At 38.6% G+C, this 18307-nt stretch overlaps 2 protein-coding genes and 1 long non-coding RNA gene across 3 annotated transcripts; 1 reads left to right on the top strand and 2 right to left on the bottom strand.

Moving 5' to 3' along the window:
* The first annotated feature begins 2622 nt into the window (after positions 1-2622).
* LOC143723348 (uncharacterized) lies at positions 2623-4980 on the top strand. Its single transcript, XM_077215620.1, has 3 exons — positions 2623-2812; positions 3021-3314; positions 3614-4980. The coding sequence occupies exons 2-3, from the start codon at positions 3190-3192 to the stop codon at positions 4404-4406; spliced, it is 918 nt and encodes a 305-aa protein (XP_077071735.1). The 5' UTR covers positions 2623-2812; positions 3021-3189; the 3' UTR covers positions 4407-4980.
* A 357-nt stretch (positions 4981-5337) lies between these two features.
* Positions 5338-8338, bottom strand: LOC143723187 (G2/M phase-specific E3 ubiquitin-protein ligase-like). The gene is made up of 7 exons (XM_077215201.1): positions 8262-8338; positions 7867-8009; positions 7444-7622; positions 6631-6803; positions 6315-6529; positions 5817-5908; positions 5338-5539 (listed from the first exon to the last, which is right to left on the bottom strand). Exons 2-7 carry the CDS (start codon positions 7937-7939, stop codon positions 5465-5467), a joined length of 807 nt encoding a protein of 268 aa, XP_077071316.1. The 5' UTR covers positions 7940-8009; positions 8262-8338; the 3' UTR covers positions 5338-5464.
* A 966-nt stretch (positions 8339-9304) lies between these two features.
* LOC143723452 (uncharacterized) lies at positions 9305-10821 on the bottom strand. The gene is made up of 3 exons (XR_013197116.1): positions 10733-10821; positions 10018-10151; positions 9305-9442 (listed from the first exon to the last, which is right to left on the bottom strand). It is a non-coding gene; the product is annotated as an uncharacterized LOC143723452 (long non-coding RNA).
* Positions 10822-18307: the final 7486 nt, after the last annotated feature.

Here is an 18307-nt window from a genome sequence, read left to right on the forward strand (position 1 = left end):
ATAATGCCGATATTATTTCAGCACAGAAATATTATTAGGCACTTTTTAGAGATGTATATAACAAAATCATAAAGGAATTATGCTTAGGGCACCAAAATGGCTAGCAGCGGTACCGTGTGCAATGCAATTCTATGACCAATTGTACTTGTGACCGGTACTGTACATATGTACGTATTAATCTTCTCCTGGTTTAAGATAAGCACCTGTCTGTGAAACTGGGGCATGGTTACATAATGTTAATGTTGCCTCTTCTACTGGTGTTGGGCCACCTTGCTGTCTTTGTCGTAAGACAAAGAAAAAATACAAAAACACATTTGACCCTATTTATTTATTTAATAATAATAAATGTTTTACTTTTCAGACTTCAAACCATGCTAAGGAGCCTGGAATGGGCAAAGGGGAGGCTTCTAAATGCTCAGGCTGCAGATGAGATAATCCATGAGGTATCAGAGTTTATTCAGGAGATTCAAACTTCTGAACCGAGAGCGCAGGAAGGTAAATGCCATCAAACTGTTTTGCAAACAAAAATAAAGAGTTAAATAGGGCACTAGGGACATCCATTTGTAGTGGTGTCCAAAACCATAGTTGACATCAGTGTTGGGAGTAACGCGTTACAAAAGTAATGCATTACAGTAACATATTACTTTTTGCTGTAACGCAGTAGTGTAAGGGATTACTAATAAATTTTCAGTAATTTTTTACTATATTACATGTTCAGGTACGCTTGCGTTACAACACAATTTTAGATTTAATTGTAAAAAAACAACAAGAAAAAAAAACAAGACCGCCAGACATTAACGAATGAAAAATGCAAGTAGGCTAAGTTGCCTGTTCATGGTCAGTCAATAGCCGCGTGTGGTGTCCAAGTTTTGTAAATAAAGACAAAATGGCAGCGTCTGATATATTTTTTATAGCGATTTATTTTTTTACAGGAGTGCCGTGAGGCATGATTTTGGCCTCTGTGCTCACGCTGGCCAGTGGAAAAGCGGCTAATGCTTGGGCTCGCTAATGGGTGAAGATGGCATGAAGACGACCGTACATTCGCGAGATGGACGTATGCGCATGAGGCTACTCTATTTGTTCTGTGTTTTCTTTCTAAACAGTTAGGCTATGTTTAGGTGGTATTTTTCTTGTTTTCATCACGCAATCATGTGTTTGATGCGGTGGTGACGCGTTCACGTAACATGATGTAAGGAAAGCAACTAAAAGCTGTCACAAAGAACCGGCAAAAGCAATGAATATGAATATGTCAAATATAGCAAGGAGACATTTTAATTGTTTATTAAAAAAGATGAAGTTGACGTTGCTGACTCGCGATCTTCTCAGTAGTGAATGCCCCAGAGAGAAATGCACATTCATACAGATAAGCAGAGAGCAGTCCGTTTTCTTTCGTTTTGAATTGTTCTGTTTACAAGTAGACATTTCAATATATATATATATATATATATTCAGGTCTGTGAAGTAGGCTAGGCTACCTTATAGCCTACGCTGAGTTTCGGTTAATTTATGAGACGCGCTCCAGTTCACGCGCAGGCGCCTCCGTGTCGTGATTAGCCTATCTATTGTCTGCTATATTTACTTCTTATTTATTAAATCCAGGCAATTGGTTGATGAAACATTTATTAAAATTAAGATACAATTAGTACAAATCGAAATTCACAAGAAATTTGTGTCTTCTGTTTGAGGTCTCTGTGAATATGAGAGTTTTAAAACCCTCTTTTAGTGCAGCTTCAGAGAGGTCGCGTCCGTAACAGAGATTTGTCACCTCCTTACATTGTTTTTTCCTCATAAATGCGATCACGAAAAACAAAATAAAATAAAATGAATATTTTATGTTCTGTGGAGAGCCAACCCTTCTTCATCCGGTGGGTAGTATTACTGTGAATTACACATTTGCGCAGTTTTTATAATGTTAACTTCAAAATTCAAATAATACTAATAGTAATTTAAAGATGTGGTAGCGTTGGATCTGGACGGGAAGGATAACTCTTGGAGTTGGAAGGGGTGTGTCTCGATTCTGCAGGTTTTTTGGATCTGAGTGTTTCATATCGCATATTGTTACAGCCTTAGAATGTTAAGTTCTACTACTGTATAGCTATTTTGGTGAAAGTAACTCAAAAGTAATACAGGAGTAATGTAACGCATTACAATTCTGAGACAGTAATATTGTAAGGTAATGAATTACTTTTAAATTACAGTAACAGGTAATGTATAATGTATTACAGTTTGGAAGTAACTTGCACAACACTGGTTGACATTATCGAGTGCACCCATTCAATCCTATAATGCACCGCACTAACATGTGTACAACGAATGTATGCTCAACAGCTAGAGAATACCCATATTGCACTGTGAGGGTCGTGCTGAATGAATTCCCGGGTCTCGCCAGCCCTTCCGCTCACTCATTGTCTGAATTTACTCACTCATTTTCATTCACTCCTTCTAGTGGACTAGTGTAGGGAATAGTGAATGATGGTATAGGGGGCGATTTCAGATACAGCCTTTGGTTAGCTGGATCAGGTGTGTTTAATTAGGGCAGTGGCCCTCTAGGAATTGTTTGACCCTATTGAACTATAGGAAAATTATTATGTCAATCTTTTTCCTAATCAAGTGTTTTATAAAAGCAGTGTTATCATTTTTCTACAGAAAGTACTGGATATCGACCTCCACTGAATAGTAATGGGTCCAGAGGCGCACCGTCTTATGTCATTACTCAGGATCAACTGTCGTTTCTGTTGTCTTGTGGCTTCACTGTAACACAGATTGCAGATATTTTACACACCTCCGTGTCGACAGTTAAACGACGTTTAAGGTAAATTGTATCATATAATACATATATCCATTGACTACACACATTATACCTGATCCACAGAGAATAAAATGTCACCTGTTTGGTCACTGATATGACTGGGGACCTCATCTCATTTAATCGTAATAGGTGAAGAAAAATGCTGAGTGCATCTTTTGATTTATTTTAGAACTCCTAGTAAATGTTAAAATACTTGGATATATCTTTTCAGGTGCTTCAATCTGTTGCAGTCTGCTTCATACTCAGACATATCTGATGTAGACTTGGACGAAAAGATCAGGGACCTAGTGGCTGGAAATGACCAACTTGGATCAGAGGCAGTTCGAGCACAACTGAGGGCAGAGGGAATTCTGGTTCAAAGATGCAGAGTGAGGAGCAGTATGCATCGTGTCAACCCAAGGGCTGCAGCTCTCAGAGCAATGTGTCAGCGACTACGTAGAAGGTCCTACCGTGTCGCAGGACCTAATTCTTTATGGCATTTGGATGGAAACCACAAACTAATAAGGTAGTTTTTTTATGTTACTTTATCTTAAATATTCTTTTGTCTTTTTTTTAGGTAACACTTATCTAACCATAAGTGTTTTTTGCCACACTTTTTTGTTTTTTGTTTTAAGTAAATAAGTTTTAAAAGTTTAAACTTAAGAATTGAGCAATTCATTAATGTACATTTATATGATTGCTAAAACAGGTTGTTTAGATTTCCTTAAATGCAGTATATAGTATAGTATATACTAGTATAGTATATTTTTTTTGTTGTCTACAGCAGTTGTTATGTTTAAGTAATAATGTATTTGTGTTGATTAGATGGAGGATAGTAATTCATGGTGCCATTGATGGCTATAGTCGTCTCATCACCTTTCTCCGTGCCTCCAACAACAATCGTAGCAGCACTGTCATGGATTGTTTCTTGGATGCCATTTCCAAATATGGAGTCCCTTCCAGAGTAAGGACTGACCATGGTGGAGAGAACAACGCCGTGTGCCTGTTCATGAACTTGTTCAGAGGCACTGACCGAGGTAGTGCTCTCAGAGGAAGGAGTACACACAATCAAAGGATTGAAAGACTTTGGGTCGATCTGTGGCGTGGCGTGTCAAATGTGTACTATGACCTTTTCAATTTTCTTGAGAGTGAGGGCATTGTAGATGTAGATAATGAAATGCACATGTGGGCTCTGCATCATGTCTACATCCCAAGAATTAATAAAGACTTGACAAATTTCTCACGCCAATGGAACAATCATGGTTTGCGAACCGAGAGACACCAGTCGCCCCTGCAAATTTTTGTCCGGGGTTGTCTGGCACAACAGAGGCAGCCGAGTACTGCAGTGCGGGAGATATTTGCAGCAAGACCCTCAGGCTCCAGTGGAGGAGAGGGTAATCCAGCAGAACAAGTTGGTGGTGAGGGTCGCTCTGTATCAGATGTACCTCATGTACTCTGGCCTGAACGGGTTACTTTACCTCCAAACCAGTTCACTGTGACTGATGCTGAGATGCAACAACTCACTGAACAAATTGATCCACTTGGAGGCCCCCGGGAAAATCTTGGAGTAAATGTCCTTAAAGATGTTCTTTCTTTTGTGGAAAACCTAAGACCTTAAAATGACATTAAAAGGAATAGTTCACTTCAAATTAAAAATTCTGTCATCATTTACTCACCCTCAAGTTGTTTCAAATCTGTATGAATTTCTTTCTTCTCACAACACAAAGGAAGACATTTGGAAGAATGTTGATAATCAGACAGTTGATGGACCCCATTGACTTCCATAGTATGAAAAAAATAAAGTAAATTATGACAGAATTTTCATTTTGAATTGAACAAATTCCTTAATAGCGTTAAAATAGTGTCTGAACCTTGGAAGTGTTGCTCATGGCATGTGTCATGTTCACATCTGTTTCTCTCCTCTACTTTTCTGTCTCATGATCTATAGTTTATGCCAGTACTAAAAAATTCTGGTCCTGGTCCAGCTACAACCTTTATCAAAGTGTGTTTAAATTGGGATAGAGCTGAACTATTCCTGCTTTATTCCACAAAAAGTGTTTAATGATAAAATTCACTAGAATATTTTTCATGTGCAAATATAAATGTTTTTTTTTTTGTCTTGTACAATAACATGTGTAATATATCACAACATAAATCACATCGGTAGTGACATCAATAAATGTTTACTGTAATTTTGATGAATTTCATTTTGTGTAATCTGAACACTTTCATATGTACATACAGATAATAGATATCACAAGACAGATCAGAACTGAAGAAAAGGACAAAAGTGGGAGATTGCAAAATGCCACTTTTCCCAGAACAATTCATAGGTCTGATGGATTGGCAGCCTCAAGACAGATCAGAACTTAAGAAAAGGACAAAACTCAGCAATACCCACAAACATCACAAAACAGCAGTAAAAATGTATATTAAATGTACACTAACGTGTCCATAATATAACATTAAAACATAAACGTATTTCAAACAATGTCTACATTACTCCAAAAGTGGGGGATTGCAAAATGCCACTTTCCATACTTTCCCTGAATAATTCATAGCTCTGATGGATTGGCAGCCTCAAGACAATGCAGCAGGTATTTGCTTCGGGGAAAATTCTAATGGCCTCATTCTCTTGAGGGTGTAGGAACTCTAATTTTGGTTCCACTGGGAACCCTAACCTTGGAATAGAAGTGGATCCTGACACGAATCCAAGAATCTTCTCCAAGGTGAGTGGGTATGCAGTTCCCTCTAGTAAAAATGAACAAGGAAAAAGTCAATGACCATTCTGCAGATATAGAATGGCCATGAAATAGTTGTCAAAGCTACTGGCCCTCATGTTGTTCCAAACCCATATATTACTATTATTATTTTATTTATTTTTTTACATTTGAGAGTGACAAGGTCATGCTAAAATGCCGGTCAAGATAAAAAAAGGACAAAAAGCTTTATAAAAGTAGCCCAAGAACAGACCAAAATTTTAATTGTTAGTCAATAACAAACATGTCCTTCACCACAGCTCTAGTACCTTATTTGTACTTTCATTCATATTTGCCACACTGTAAGTTACACGATGTGAACTGTCGACCTTCCTAATATTTAAAAGAGTACCATGAACATCTAAAAAACAAATTCCACACACAAGGTTAAGTTTTATAGATATATAATGATGATGACGACATTAACATCTTTGGGTAAAATAAAAAAAAATATTTTAATAATATATTAGGGTAGAACAGATTACTATAGATAGAAAAGATTTAGACAGAACGGATTATGATAGACAGGCAGATGATAGATGAGAAAGACAGATGACAAAGACGACAGAGAGGTGACGAAATAAATGTGTGACAGATACGACAGATGAGAAAGACAGATAAATATATAAAAGCTAGCTAAGTGATTATATATATATATATATATATATATATATATATATAGATGAGAAAGATAGATATTATATGATATATAGTTAGATGAATAGACAGACAGATAGATCCAATATAACTACAGTATGATGTCATACCTTCCACTTCTATGAGCCAGTCCCTCCAAAAACAGATTGTTCTACTCTCCAGTACTCTCCTGTTGCTGCCAACTGGAGAAAGCTCTGCTTTGAACAAAGCAGATATGTCTCTGGCCAAAAGGGGCTTCTCCTCATTCATAAATAGCTCTTTGAAGAGCTCAGGGTGCTTTTGCATCAAAGGCAAAAGCCCAAGACACTTCAGGCCCTCTTTAAATCTAGATTAAAAAAAAAAAATTATGCATACAATATGACACATTATTAAACTAACACTGTTAATTTAAATCAGGTGAAAATATCTGTCCATTCTTATACTCACTGATCCAAGGAATCCCTCAGCCTATTATCAAGGAAGAACTTTGTGGCCGATTCCACCAAGTCGTCTCTCTCCTCTAAGGTTTGGATGTGCCTTAGAGACCCAAGCATCGCCAACTGGTCAGAAGCCTCCATTATAGCACACTGGGCATCATTCACATTATGTGCTGACTGGATCTAAATTGAGAAGGAATTTAACACAAAATTAGCATTCAATTTCAGAAAGAAACAAAATATTGTTAAATATTTTATGCACACAGGTTTTTTTAAGGGGATAGTTCACCCAAAAATGGAAATTATCCCATGATTTATAGTAAATAGTATATTTATAACTTTATGAACTAGCTTCCGGCAAAGTGGCCATACACATACTACGTAAGACGAGTTACGGTAGAAGCACTACGGTAGGAGGCACTTTGACCCAATTTACCAGAGGTTCTCCCACACTGCCATCCGCTGCACGGCTTAACCGAAAATCCCGCCGGAAGCAAGTTATTTTAGTTCATAAAGTTTTAAATATGGATATTTTTTCTAACAGAAATATCACTTTAGAAAGTCTTTATTAACCCCCTGGAGTCATGTGGAATACTTTTATGTTTGATGGATGTGCTATTTTTGGGCTTTTAACAGTGCCCATTCCCTAACATTACAAGCTTGGAAGAGCCAAGATAGTCATGCACACCTAGGATGGCTTGAGGGTGAGTTAATCATGGTATAATTTTGCAATTCCTGCATTCAAAGATATTACAACTGTCACCTAATTACCAGTACTATAACAACGCAACAGCTAGCCTAAATTAAAATGTTTAATACATACCTTGATCATCTTTTCTCTGAAGTCATAGTCTACAATCTGTTGTATGTCTGGTACTGGGGGCTGAAGGTTGCACACCTGACAGAGCAGTCTTTGTGAAAAAAAATGTGGCTCCACACCACCATGTACCAGGCACACAGCTATCATCTGTCCAACTAGTTTGTACATTCCATTGTACAATGCTGTAATGCAAATGGAAAAAGCATTATTATGTCTATAAACGGTGCTTAGAAAGTGTGTGCTGCTAATGGGGTGTAAACTGGTTTTGACTAACATGGGCACTAGGTGTTAACTTAAAGATGTTTTGTTTAAAGCCCTAATGACTTTAAGTGTAAAAATGTGCAGAATTACAGGAAAATGATCAATGAGGTAAACACTTTTTCCACAATGTTTAATGTAAAACACAAAAAATAAACATTAGGTTACCTTTGGAATTGCAAGCAAGAGTTTTATTCCAGTCTTCTCCATCAAATACTTCGCATGAGTGAATTTCCCTCATCAGCAAAGTTAAATATTCACGAGTAGGACCACCCTCATCAGCCGCCCCCTCACCAATTCCATCAGCGTCTCTAAACACAACGTCCAATTTCGACTCAGGGTTAAATCGTTGACGTCGAAAAGCTCTAATACCACTTTCTAGGATGTTGCATCTTGTGGTATTGATTTGGTTGGAAGCAGGTGCAAATGTAAAATCCACTTTGCTTAGCATTGTAGTTAATAACACTTTGATGCCAACACTGAAAACAAGAAATAATACAAATTGTTACTTCATCTTTTGTTGTAACTATAAATACATTTAACAACAACATCAAATCACTTACTCATCTTCATCTTCGTCCGAGATATATATATCTGCAACTGGATCGAGTGAAGAGAAGGCTGCTGGAGCTGCTGGAGAGAAGGCCACTGGAGCTGATTGAGAGAAGGCCACTGGAGCTGATTGAGAGAAGGCCACTGGAGCTGATGGAGAGAAGGCCACTGGAGCTGATGGAGAGAAGGCCACTGGAGCTGATTGAGAGAAGGCCACTGGAGCTGATGGAGAGAAGGCCACTGGAGCTGATGGAGAGAAGGCCACTGGAGCTGCTGGAGAGGAGGCCACAGGAGCTGCTGGAGAGAAGGCCACTGGAGCTGATTGAGAGAAGGCCACTGGAGCTGATGGAGAGAAGGCCACTGGAGCTGCTGGAGAGGAGGCCACTGGAGCTGATGGAGAGAAGGCCACTGGAGCTGCTGGAGAGGAGGCCACTGGAGCTGATGGAGAGGAGGCCACTGGAGCTGATGGAGAGAAGGCCACTGGAGCTGATGGAGAGAAGGCCACTGGAGCTGCTGGAGAGAAGGCCACTGGAGCTGATGGAGAGAAGGCCACTGGAGCTGCTGGAGAGGAGGCCACTGGAGCTGATGGAGAGGAGGCCACTGGAGCTGATGGAGAGGAGGCCACTGGAGCTGATGGAGAGAAGGCCACTGGAGCTGATGGAGAGAAGGCCACTGGAGCTGATGGAGAGAAGGCCACTGGAGCTGATGGAGAGAAGGCCACTGGAGCTGATTGAGAGAAGGCCACTGGAGCTGATTGAGAGAAGGCCACTGGAGCTGATGGAGAGAAGGCCACTGGAGCTGCTGGAGAGGAGGCCACTGGAGCTGATGGAGAGAAGGCCACTGGAGCTGATGGAGAGAAGGCCACTGGAGCTGATGGAGAGAAGGCCACTGGAGCTGATGGAGAGGAGGCCACTGGAGCTGATGGAGAGGAGGCCACTGGAGCTGATGGAGAGGAGGCCACTGGAGCTGATGGAGAGGAGGCCACTGGAGCTGATGGAGAGGAGGCCACTGGAGCTGATGGAGAGGAGGCCACTGGAGCTGATGGAGAGGAGGCCACTGGAGCTGATGGAGAGGAGGCCACTGGAGCTGATGGAGAGGAGGCCACTGGAGCTGATGGAGAGGAGGCCACTGGAGCTGATGGAGAGAAGGCCACTGGAGCTGCTGGAGAGGAGGCCACTGGTGCAGAAGTACTCTGTAAAATTGAACAACTGTAACTGCTTTCATTTAAATTAACTATAATTTATACATAAAACAATGCAAGCAGTAAAATAATGAGATGCTACCTACATATCAAATGAAAATGAAAACTGTAATGAAACAGATCAAATACTGGAAACACAATCTCTATACAAAGGAGAATTGCAGACACAATTTTAATTTTATTTGAAATTATTGTTGTTGTTGTTGTTGTTGTTATGTTAGATTACCTTTTCCTGTATATAAAGTGCTGATCTTCCAAGTTGCCCACTTGCACTTATTGCTGCTGGGGTTTTTGACTCCAGACTCAAACAAGAAACCTGCCTCTGAGCATCAACCCTGTACAACTCAAACTCCCTTCCTTGAAGCTGTGGGAATGCACTCCGTAGAGTTTCTGCAAACTGACTCTCACTTTGATCTCTCTGCACTACAAGCCTCTGACTGGCAATGGCATCTATTGGGCAACAGTGTGCAATGCTGTCATCAATTTAATATAACCAAACTCTGCTTTTTATGTTGCTCACAGAATTGTCATGTTAATTTTAAACAGTATGTTAGCAGATGACTTACCTCTCAATGATGTTAAGCGTTGAACTCCTGTTCTGAGAAGTGTAACTCTAAATGTACATGTCACATTTCTCCTCCGTGCCCTCCTGGGACGAGCTGGACCGTGCAACGAGTGTTCGTTGCGAAACATCTCAAACCTTTCAGAAAACATTTACACATTAGGCTATACTACAAATTTGAGTGTGCTATTAAGTAATACCCTGAGATTAGGGTGACCACCATCAAACATACCAAATGTGGGACGATTATAAGTTTGTGTGGGACAATGTGGGACATGTTACAACACTAAAACATAACCTGAAACTGTTAGCCTATATAATGTTTATCTAACTTAATAAAAACATTTGTATTCTGCCTTTCAGCTGATAAAAATTATTTGTTCTTTAGTCCCTTCCAGAAAACACCATTACATCACAATGTAACATAATATGTATTTATTTTACATGACATTTTAATTCAACATCACTGAGCCCAAAGGCAGCAGACATCATGCAGATCACTATTTTTGAAACAGTTCTGACCAAGTCCAACTAAAATCCAACAAAATAAATAATGAACAAATAAAATATAAACCAACATGAATTTAGATAATTGACAGTCTTATATATTAAGAATATATTAAACCAAAAAGTTCATATTTTTTTAGAAAGGATGTGAATTAAAACAATCACAGCAGGCAAAAGTTGATAAATTCTGTTAAATTTAAAATTTGATTTACCGAATTATCCATTTGTTTTCTGACAGAAACAAATGGAACGAATCACCGCTCCACATTTTGATTGACAGCCGTCATAACCTACTAGTGACGTGTTTACTCCTGTGCTTTCAACAATTGGATAGGATTTTAAAAACGGCTGTTGTATTTGCACTTCTAACGAAGCGCTGGTAAATATAGGTGAAAAACTATGCCGCAAAAAGAATAAATAAAATGCTTTCTTAAAAAGGAAAAAGAACGCATCTACGATTACTTAATATGATCATTAAAAACCAACAGACTGATGAAAATGCGGGTCATTTTCTCAATATGCGAAGTGCGGGACAAGCGGTGAAAATGCTGTGCGGTAGGCTACAACGCAAAGCGGGACGGGTGCTCAAGCTGAGATCATTACAAATGAAATACATTATAATTAAAATACAAACATGTAATTCAATTAATACTTTAGAAAAGAAAGTGGTATTTGGCTTTTAAAAAGAAAGTGTATAACGGTTTTGTGAAGTTATAAAGAACCATGCAAAATATTTCTAGGGGATGGGCTCCATAAATCTGCACCGTTCCAAATTTAGAACAACGCCCCTGTTCTAAATTCACTGTAAATCACGGCTTCGTAGGGCTTATTGGTTTATTTTATAGCACAATGACCTGTTTTGGAATTAGCAGTTTATACTGTACGTCTTATAATAATTTAAAATTCAGAACAGAAATGCATGTCTGTGACAATTGTCTGCGAGTGCAAATCTCAACATTCAATTTCAGATTTTGATTTTAAAGGTTTTCACATCTGAGCAGTAGGCTACGAATAAATTTTAGCATAACTTACAAGTTCTCAAATTCACCTCTACATGCTCTCGAGTTTACTACTCTTTTACCTGCATACGAGTCAGTCCTGGAGGGTCACTGTCCTGCAGAGTTTAGCTCCAACCTGTCAAGACACCTGCCTGGAAGTGGTGTCTAGCTGGTCCAGGTGTGTTTCAGTGGGGTTGGAGGTAAACTCTGCAGGACACTCTGTTCCTTACCTACCTGTCTACGAGACTGTGTTCCCCATGCCCTTGTGGCGATGTTTCCAGCAAACTATCGAGCTGGGCATTTATGCGATCCCTAATCGTAGTTAGACGTCTTCTAAAATGATTTGGATCAGACATTTTTCTGGGCTCAGATAACGGGGGTACGAGCCAGACTACATCCGGTGCTGCGCCGGATCTTAAACTAGACCTTTTTTTATTTTATTATTTTTTTCTTTAACAAAATTAATTTACATTTACACTTCACATTCATTTACAGTGTGTTTACACCGCGAAACAAATTCTCTCCTTGCCATTTTCGCGCTCTTCCACACTGGATTGTCCTCTCCGACTTGCCGTAGGGTCCTCAAACTCAGAAGAGGAGGGGCCATGTAGATGAGCTCATAAATCTGCATTTTGAGTGGCGTGTGGCGTCAATTTAACATCTATCGGCGAGTGGCGTTATTTTAACGCGTGGCGGCGTGTGACGTTAACTTATCGCCTGACGGCGCTTATTTAACGCCTGGCGGCGTTATGAAGACGGCGTTTTAATATTTATACGCCGATCAAATGCACACGAATTCTGAACCATTTGGCTTTCGATACTTTTGCGAGCTCAAAATGTGATCTTGCGCGCGCAGAATTGTGACCGAAATCTAATCCCATAGTGGTGGCGCTACAGTGATCCATTATTATTTCTCATAGGTATTTCTGCTATTCTACTTCCTTCGTATATATGATGGGGAATATTTAAAGGGCTAGTTCACCAAAAAAAGAAAAGAAAATTCTGTCATCATTTACTTACCCTTATGCCGTTCCAAACCCGTAAGACTTTCGTTCATCTTCGGACAGGGTGGGTACCGGTGCTTGAAATCCTTGAAAATGCTTGAATTTTGGATACAATGCTTGAAATTGTAACTGTATTTATTTCACAACAAATACCTATCTGACTGAATAGTTTGTTTATTAAATGGAGAAATAAAATGTAGCCCTTAGATGCAGAGCGATTTTGCGCTATGCTGGCCAGAGCAAAAGTAGGTGGAGTTTTCATTTTGATTTCCGCGCTAGTTTGGATGCCCCCTTTTTATTGGCCGTGGGAGTAATCGTCACAGAGTAGAGCGGCAAAAGTTTAACTATTTTTAACTTTTACAATAATGATATAATTTTGGTCAGACAGTTAAGAATAATGGACATCTTTTTAATTACTGTGAATTCCTGAACTATTAGCCTTTATTATAATCTAATAGTCCAGGAGTATTTGATTCACATCAAATACTACTGCAAACCAGGCGCGGATTTATGGGCGGGCCTGGGTGGGCACGTTGACAGGTGGCCCATCCAATCAGATTAATAAAAACGAAATTTAAATTTTTAATTTTAATAATAATAATGAATTAAGTTTGGCCATATACGGCCCGCCGAACACTTTATATGATATATGACAAGCCTGAGCGCGTCCATCTCTGGCTCAGCGCCAGCCAACGCGCGAACGCACAGTTTGAATCTGGTATGTCATGTCACTGTACATATTTTGTCCAGACTTTGACACCCTTGCAAGGAGAGGGGACGAGGCTCATTGTTCACATGAACACCGTGTCTTGGAAAGACAAAGACGGGCCCGTTCACATATAGCGTCTTTTAGCGTTCATAATGGAAGTGACGCGGTCGTGAAAGACGTGGTCAGGCATCTGATTGACTCGTCAAACGCATGCGTTTCGACTGCCAAGGGACTCGCGATTTGTCATAAAAGCGCGCGTTCTTAACGTGCGCTTTGTGGTCACGGAAAAAGCGCGTCAGAAACGCGCGTTTTTTGCATCAAAACGTGCGTCCTCGACGTGTGATCTGCTATTTAAATGATATTGTTTCTGTCTGCAGGTGTTTTATGCCTCTGAAGTGTTTTTGTAACAAGAAAAGAAAAACAACTCTCGGTTTCAAGTTCACTGTTTTTTATTTCAGCGGACAGTCCCTTAATCCCTTCGTTCGAGACACATCTCGCAAATTTTCCAGTTGTAATTCCGGTAACACTTTACAATAAATTTGTAAATACTTGCCGCGGCGAGATGAAAAACATCTTAACTTTTCAGAGAGTGCCGCAAGGTCATTTGACTAAAACCAACCGGTCAGCTTCGGTCTTTCCGTATTAACAACTTCGAAAACTCGGCCGAACAGCTGATCATAGCTGTACAGTGCGGTTTTTATTTCTCATCTCCATAAATATAGCCTACTAAACCCTAGATTCAGGCCCACCTCGACTTAATCCAGGCCCACCCATCTGTCACGTTCTGCATCCGCCACTGCTGCAAACTCTTTAGCAGTTACATGGATTTTATAGGCCCTGTAAGATCCATGTAACTGCTAAAGAGGTTGCAGTAGTATTTGATGCCATTCCTTTAAAGGCCTTTTATCAGGCAATGTATTATTCAACTTTCATCAGGCAATTTATTTTCTGAGTCTATCCCCATATAGGCTGAACGTACAGTAATCAGTTAAGTATGGTGTGAAAATTATAGATGTAATAACTGTAAATGTAATAACTTTTATATTAGAAAATAATGTAAACTACATTATTGCCTAAAAGCACACCTTTTTGGAACTCAATGTATAATCAGATTAAATGGATAGAGGTCTGGAGTTTACCCAGTACTGTCTTGCTAATAAAGTTAAAGAAATTGCATATAAGATTATTCACTTGATTTATCCAGTGAGACAAGTAGTCTCAAGTTTTTTAGAGACATGGAGACTACATGCATCTTTTGTAACACACAAGAAGAATCAATAAAACATCTATTCTTTGAATGTGTAGGCCTATTTACCCAATTGTTTTGGATTGATGTTGATATTTAAATTCACAAAATTAAAGATTCGTCTATCTGGAAAATATATTTTTTGTTATAGGGTGATATCAGCTAAATTGGGCCACTTTTTGGTAAATCGTTTGGGACAATAATACAATAGGCCTACCATATATGCCTTTTCCATGTGTTTTTATTATTAGTAATGACTGTTTTTGATAATTTTGTGTTGAAATTATGTACTAAAATATAATTATTTAGGCCCTACATTTCTTGAAAAATCAGCTGTGCCAACTTTTTTTGCATGAGCAGTTTCAGGTAAAATGGGCCAGTCAAACTGCAAAGGAAATAGTAATTTATCCTTAATCCTCAACACATTGCTTATACAGGCACATGACATGAAAAATCCTGTCTTCATATTTTCAGCCTTTGAAATTTCTTCAGTTTTACAGCCTGAAAATCATATTATCTGGGAAGCAATATTTGGACATTAATATAATTATAATTATTATTCATAAGCATTATCTACTTAGTGATACATTTTGTAAAATAAAACTTGTGATTTGCTTAAATATCTGGTCCTTCTGCTAATACGAAACACATTTTTGCCTATTTATAGCATTATCTCTTTTAATGTGATAAAAACACTAAATAATAATTTTGACTGCATGTATTGGTATTTACGGTGGTGTAAGGTGCTGAAAAAAGCTTTAAAAGGGACATTGAAAGTGCTTGAAAAGTGCTTAAATTTGACCTTGGAAAAGGTGTACAAACCCTGTTCAGAATACAAAGGTATTTTTAATACAATCTGTGCGATTTCTGTCCCTCCAAAGACAGATATCATGCTACTACCACTTTACCGCTTCAAAAAGTTCATAAAAGGATCGTAAAACTAATCCATATGAATCGAGCGGTTTAGTTTTCTGAAGAGACGTGACTGCTTTATACGAATTGAATTTAGGGTTTTATTCACATATAAACACTGATCAGCAAACATAAACAGAAGTTGAATGCAAAGATTTGTGGTAAACCGCTGTAAGAAAAAAAATGATGTGGACGTCGAAGATCTCAAAAAATTAAGTTTATTACAACAGTGGCAAGGTACACGAAGCACCTTGGGTTCATCGGCGTCAGACTGAACCCAGAACATCCAAATCTTAAACCCTTTATCCTGTTACAGTTTACCACTCTTAATGTAAATGAAGTTGCTCTTGTTTTAACAGCTGTGTTCTGTATGTTAAAGAAGTTGAGACACCCCATTGTCTGAGAAGGTTCTCGGTGTCCCACACCCATTCCCATTCTACAATTAACTATTTGCTCAGGATGTGATCAACCCAAATAGTGAAGAAACAATATAACTTCACTTCCTTCATCTCTATGATAATTAAGCCATTTTGGGGATGAGCTCATTCTAAAATATATTTTGGAGTGGAAACCACAATTTCTTACAACGCATACCAATGCAATACATATTCCAACACTGGTCCCATTTCTCTGACAGAGGAAACAGGCTTTCTGATGCTTGTGTTAATTCTGTGTAAAGATGTTCTGCATCAGGACACCCAATACAAGAGTGCCAACTATTTCAAGTATATTTTATGAGCTGCCAGCTTAATCCATGGGACAAGAGGACATATTTTGGAGGCTTCCGTGAGAGTGTGACAAACTGAAATAAACAGCCCTCAATTAACAAACGAGTGGGCCACATCACCATTTGAACGTGAGCAATAGTCACTGGATTTTTAAATAGCCCATGTTGCTCATGATGTGAGCAAAATACAGAGCTATGCTTATCAACCTTCACCAGCCGTCTTTTTCTGAAAATATCAATATGATAGAAAAAGGTATTGACCACAAAAGGTAAAATGTTCCACAAAATTATTTTATTAAAAATGGTCCAGGTCACCATTTTTCAGTCAAGCAATACAAAACTAATCAAATGTTTCTATCAAAATTCATTATATCTATCAAAAATAATATAAAATATAATTATAATAAATCTTAGTATTTTTTATTATTCTTTTTCTTATTCATTAATTGTTCTCTGGAATCGAACAAGCTTATTTTATATTTTAAATTCTTAGAAAAAAGAAATCTGTGGTGCTTCTTGGTACTAAAGTGTTAGCACACACTTGATTTTGTGAGACATGCAGTTCTACGAAATTAAAATCAGCACATATTTTGGCAAACATACTCTTTAATATGGGATCCATTTACTGTAGTTAGCATTATTTCATTTTGTCCATGCCAAAACTGCACAAATGCATCAGCAGCTGACTGTTTCTGTATGTGAGAAATGGTTTGAGTGTACATTTTACTCCAGCAGACAGTGGACTCCTGAAGCACACTTAAGGGAGCATTAGTGGTTTCAGACACTTGCACATGGAATTGGTTGCAACTTATTTTTATGTCTTCCTGCATTCTTCAATATACTATTATTTACCCGAGGGCCTCATTAATTTACATGTGACAAAATATGTCCCTCTTGCTAAAACCACCATATTATAATCATTCCCCCAACAATCCTGTAGTAACCACAACCAAAACACAATTTTTATTTGAGCTAGAGACCTCTCCATATCATTTAGAGTGGATATTCTCATACTTTCCCTGATTCCCAAAGAAATGTGTGATGGTCTAAGTGATCACACAGCCTTTTCCTTGCTTCAGTTTTTTGTCATTGGAAAGAATGTTCTAGTTGGATGATTCAGTTCCATTTTTGTCACTGCTAGCATTAAATGCCAGTGAGTTGACCTTATGAAGTTTCCATATGGAGGTCTGTTAGATCAATTAGCCTCCGTCATCTTTTCATTATGCATTCGTGCAAGGTTTGTTCAAGCTCGTCAACGGCGGCAACTAATGTCTGTACAGATAACACATCAAATTATTTTATACCAAGGGCTTTGGTTGAAGAATGTTCTAGAATTAATTGTTTAAAAATTGTTAGAGGAGTAAAACAAGAATGTAAATTTTGTTGAACTATTAGCTGCAAGACACATTAGTTAAGACTGACACCCTGTCTCTACACCGGACCCGAGGGGCATGATGCGACATGTCAAAAGCCAATAGAACCCCTAAAAACATGCAGTCTACAATGGATGCGGCGCAGAGCGATGAGTACTTTATCGAGTGGCTTCATTAGCGGTCGCATTAGTGAAATTTCACTGGCAAAAAGGTTCGTTGTCTATTGTCAGTAGTGGTGCTATGTATGAAGCACAGTTCACAAATTAGTCACTTTCAAACCAAGCAGCTATCTGTTGGTCAGCACTTGGTCCTGCACTTCTACTGAAATCACTGTGGAAAAAACATAGAAAGAAAAAAAAACACTGAATAAATGTAAATGAATAGCCTATGTTGTTCTATTTCTGACGTACTCCATGCCTTTGCAGTAATTTTGAGGACAAATGATTTGGAACGTTTGCTTTGAGTGTCCAGTGTTGACAAACATTTTGTAACATTCAAATGTGAATTGCATGAACACTCTACAGAAGGATCAAGTGTTCACAAACCATCTTCAATTATCACAGAACAAGATGTTCAGTAATTGCAGTCAAGAGGTTTTCAAAAAATGTGAACTTTAACACACTCCATCTGCAGCAGAACCAATCAAACATGTCCTGACTCCACAGGAAGAGGTTATGGAAAAGTACTGGAAAAAGGATTTTTGGACACAAGCCCATCCAAATCTACAAGAGCAAACGTTTTACATTTGAACTGTGTTGATTCAACACATTTAGCATATGCTTTTTATACTCTGGCATATAACAGTCAGATTTAGCCCA

Source organism: Siphateles boraxobius, unplaced genomic scaffold, assembly GCF_051911475.1.
Source record: "Siphateles boraxobius isolate OS27281-9 unplaced genomic scaffold, OSU_SipBor_1 7, whole genome shotgun sequence".
Lineage (NCBI taxonomy): Eukaryota > Metazoa > Chordata > Actinopteri > Cypriniformes > Leuciscidae > Siphateles > Siphateles boraxobius.

Excerpts from the sequence above, each read along its gene's own strand:
- LOC143723348 (XM_077215620.1), top strand. The coding sequence starts at position 3,190 with ATGCATCGTGTCAACCCAAGGGCTGCAGCTCTCAGAGCAATGTGTCAG. Across the intron at positions 3,315-3,613 it reads GGAAACCACAAACTAATAAG|ATGGAGGATAGTAATTCATG; the intron begins GTAGTTTTTTTA and ends TGTGTTGATTAG.
- LOC143723187 (XM_077215201.1), bottom strand. The coding sequence starts at position 7,939 with ATGAGGGAAATTCACTCATGCGAAGTATTTGATGGAGAAGACTGGAAT. Across the intron at positions 7,623-7,866 it reads TCTTGCTTGCAATTCCAAAG|CATTGTACAATGGAATGTAC; the intron begins GTAACCTAATGT and ends TTTGCATTACAG. Across the intron at positions 5,540-5,816 it reads TGAATGAAAGTACAAATAAG|AGGGAACTGCATACCCACTC; the intron begins GTACTAGAGCTG and ends CATTTTTACTAG.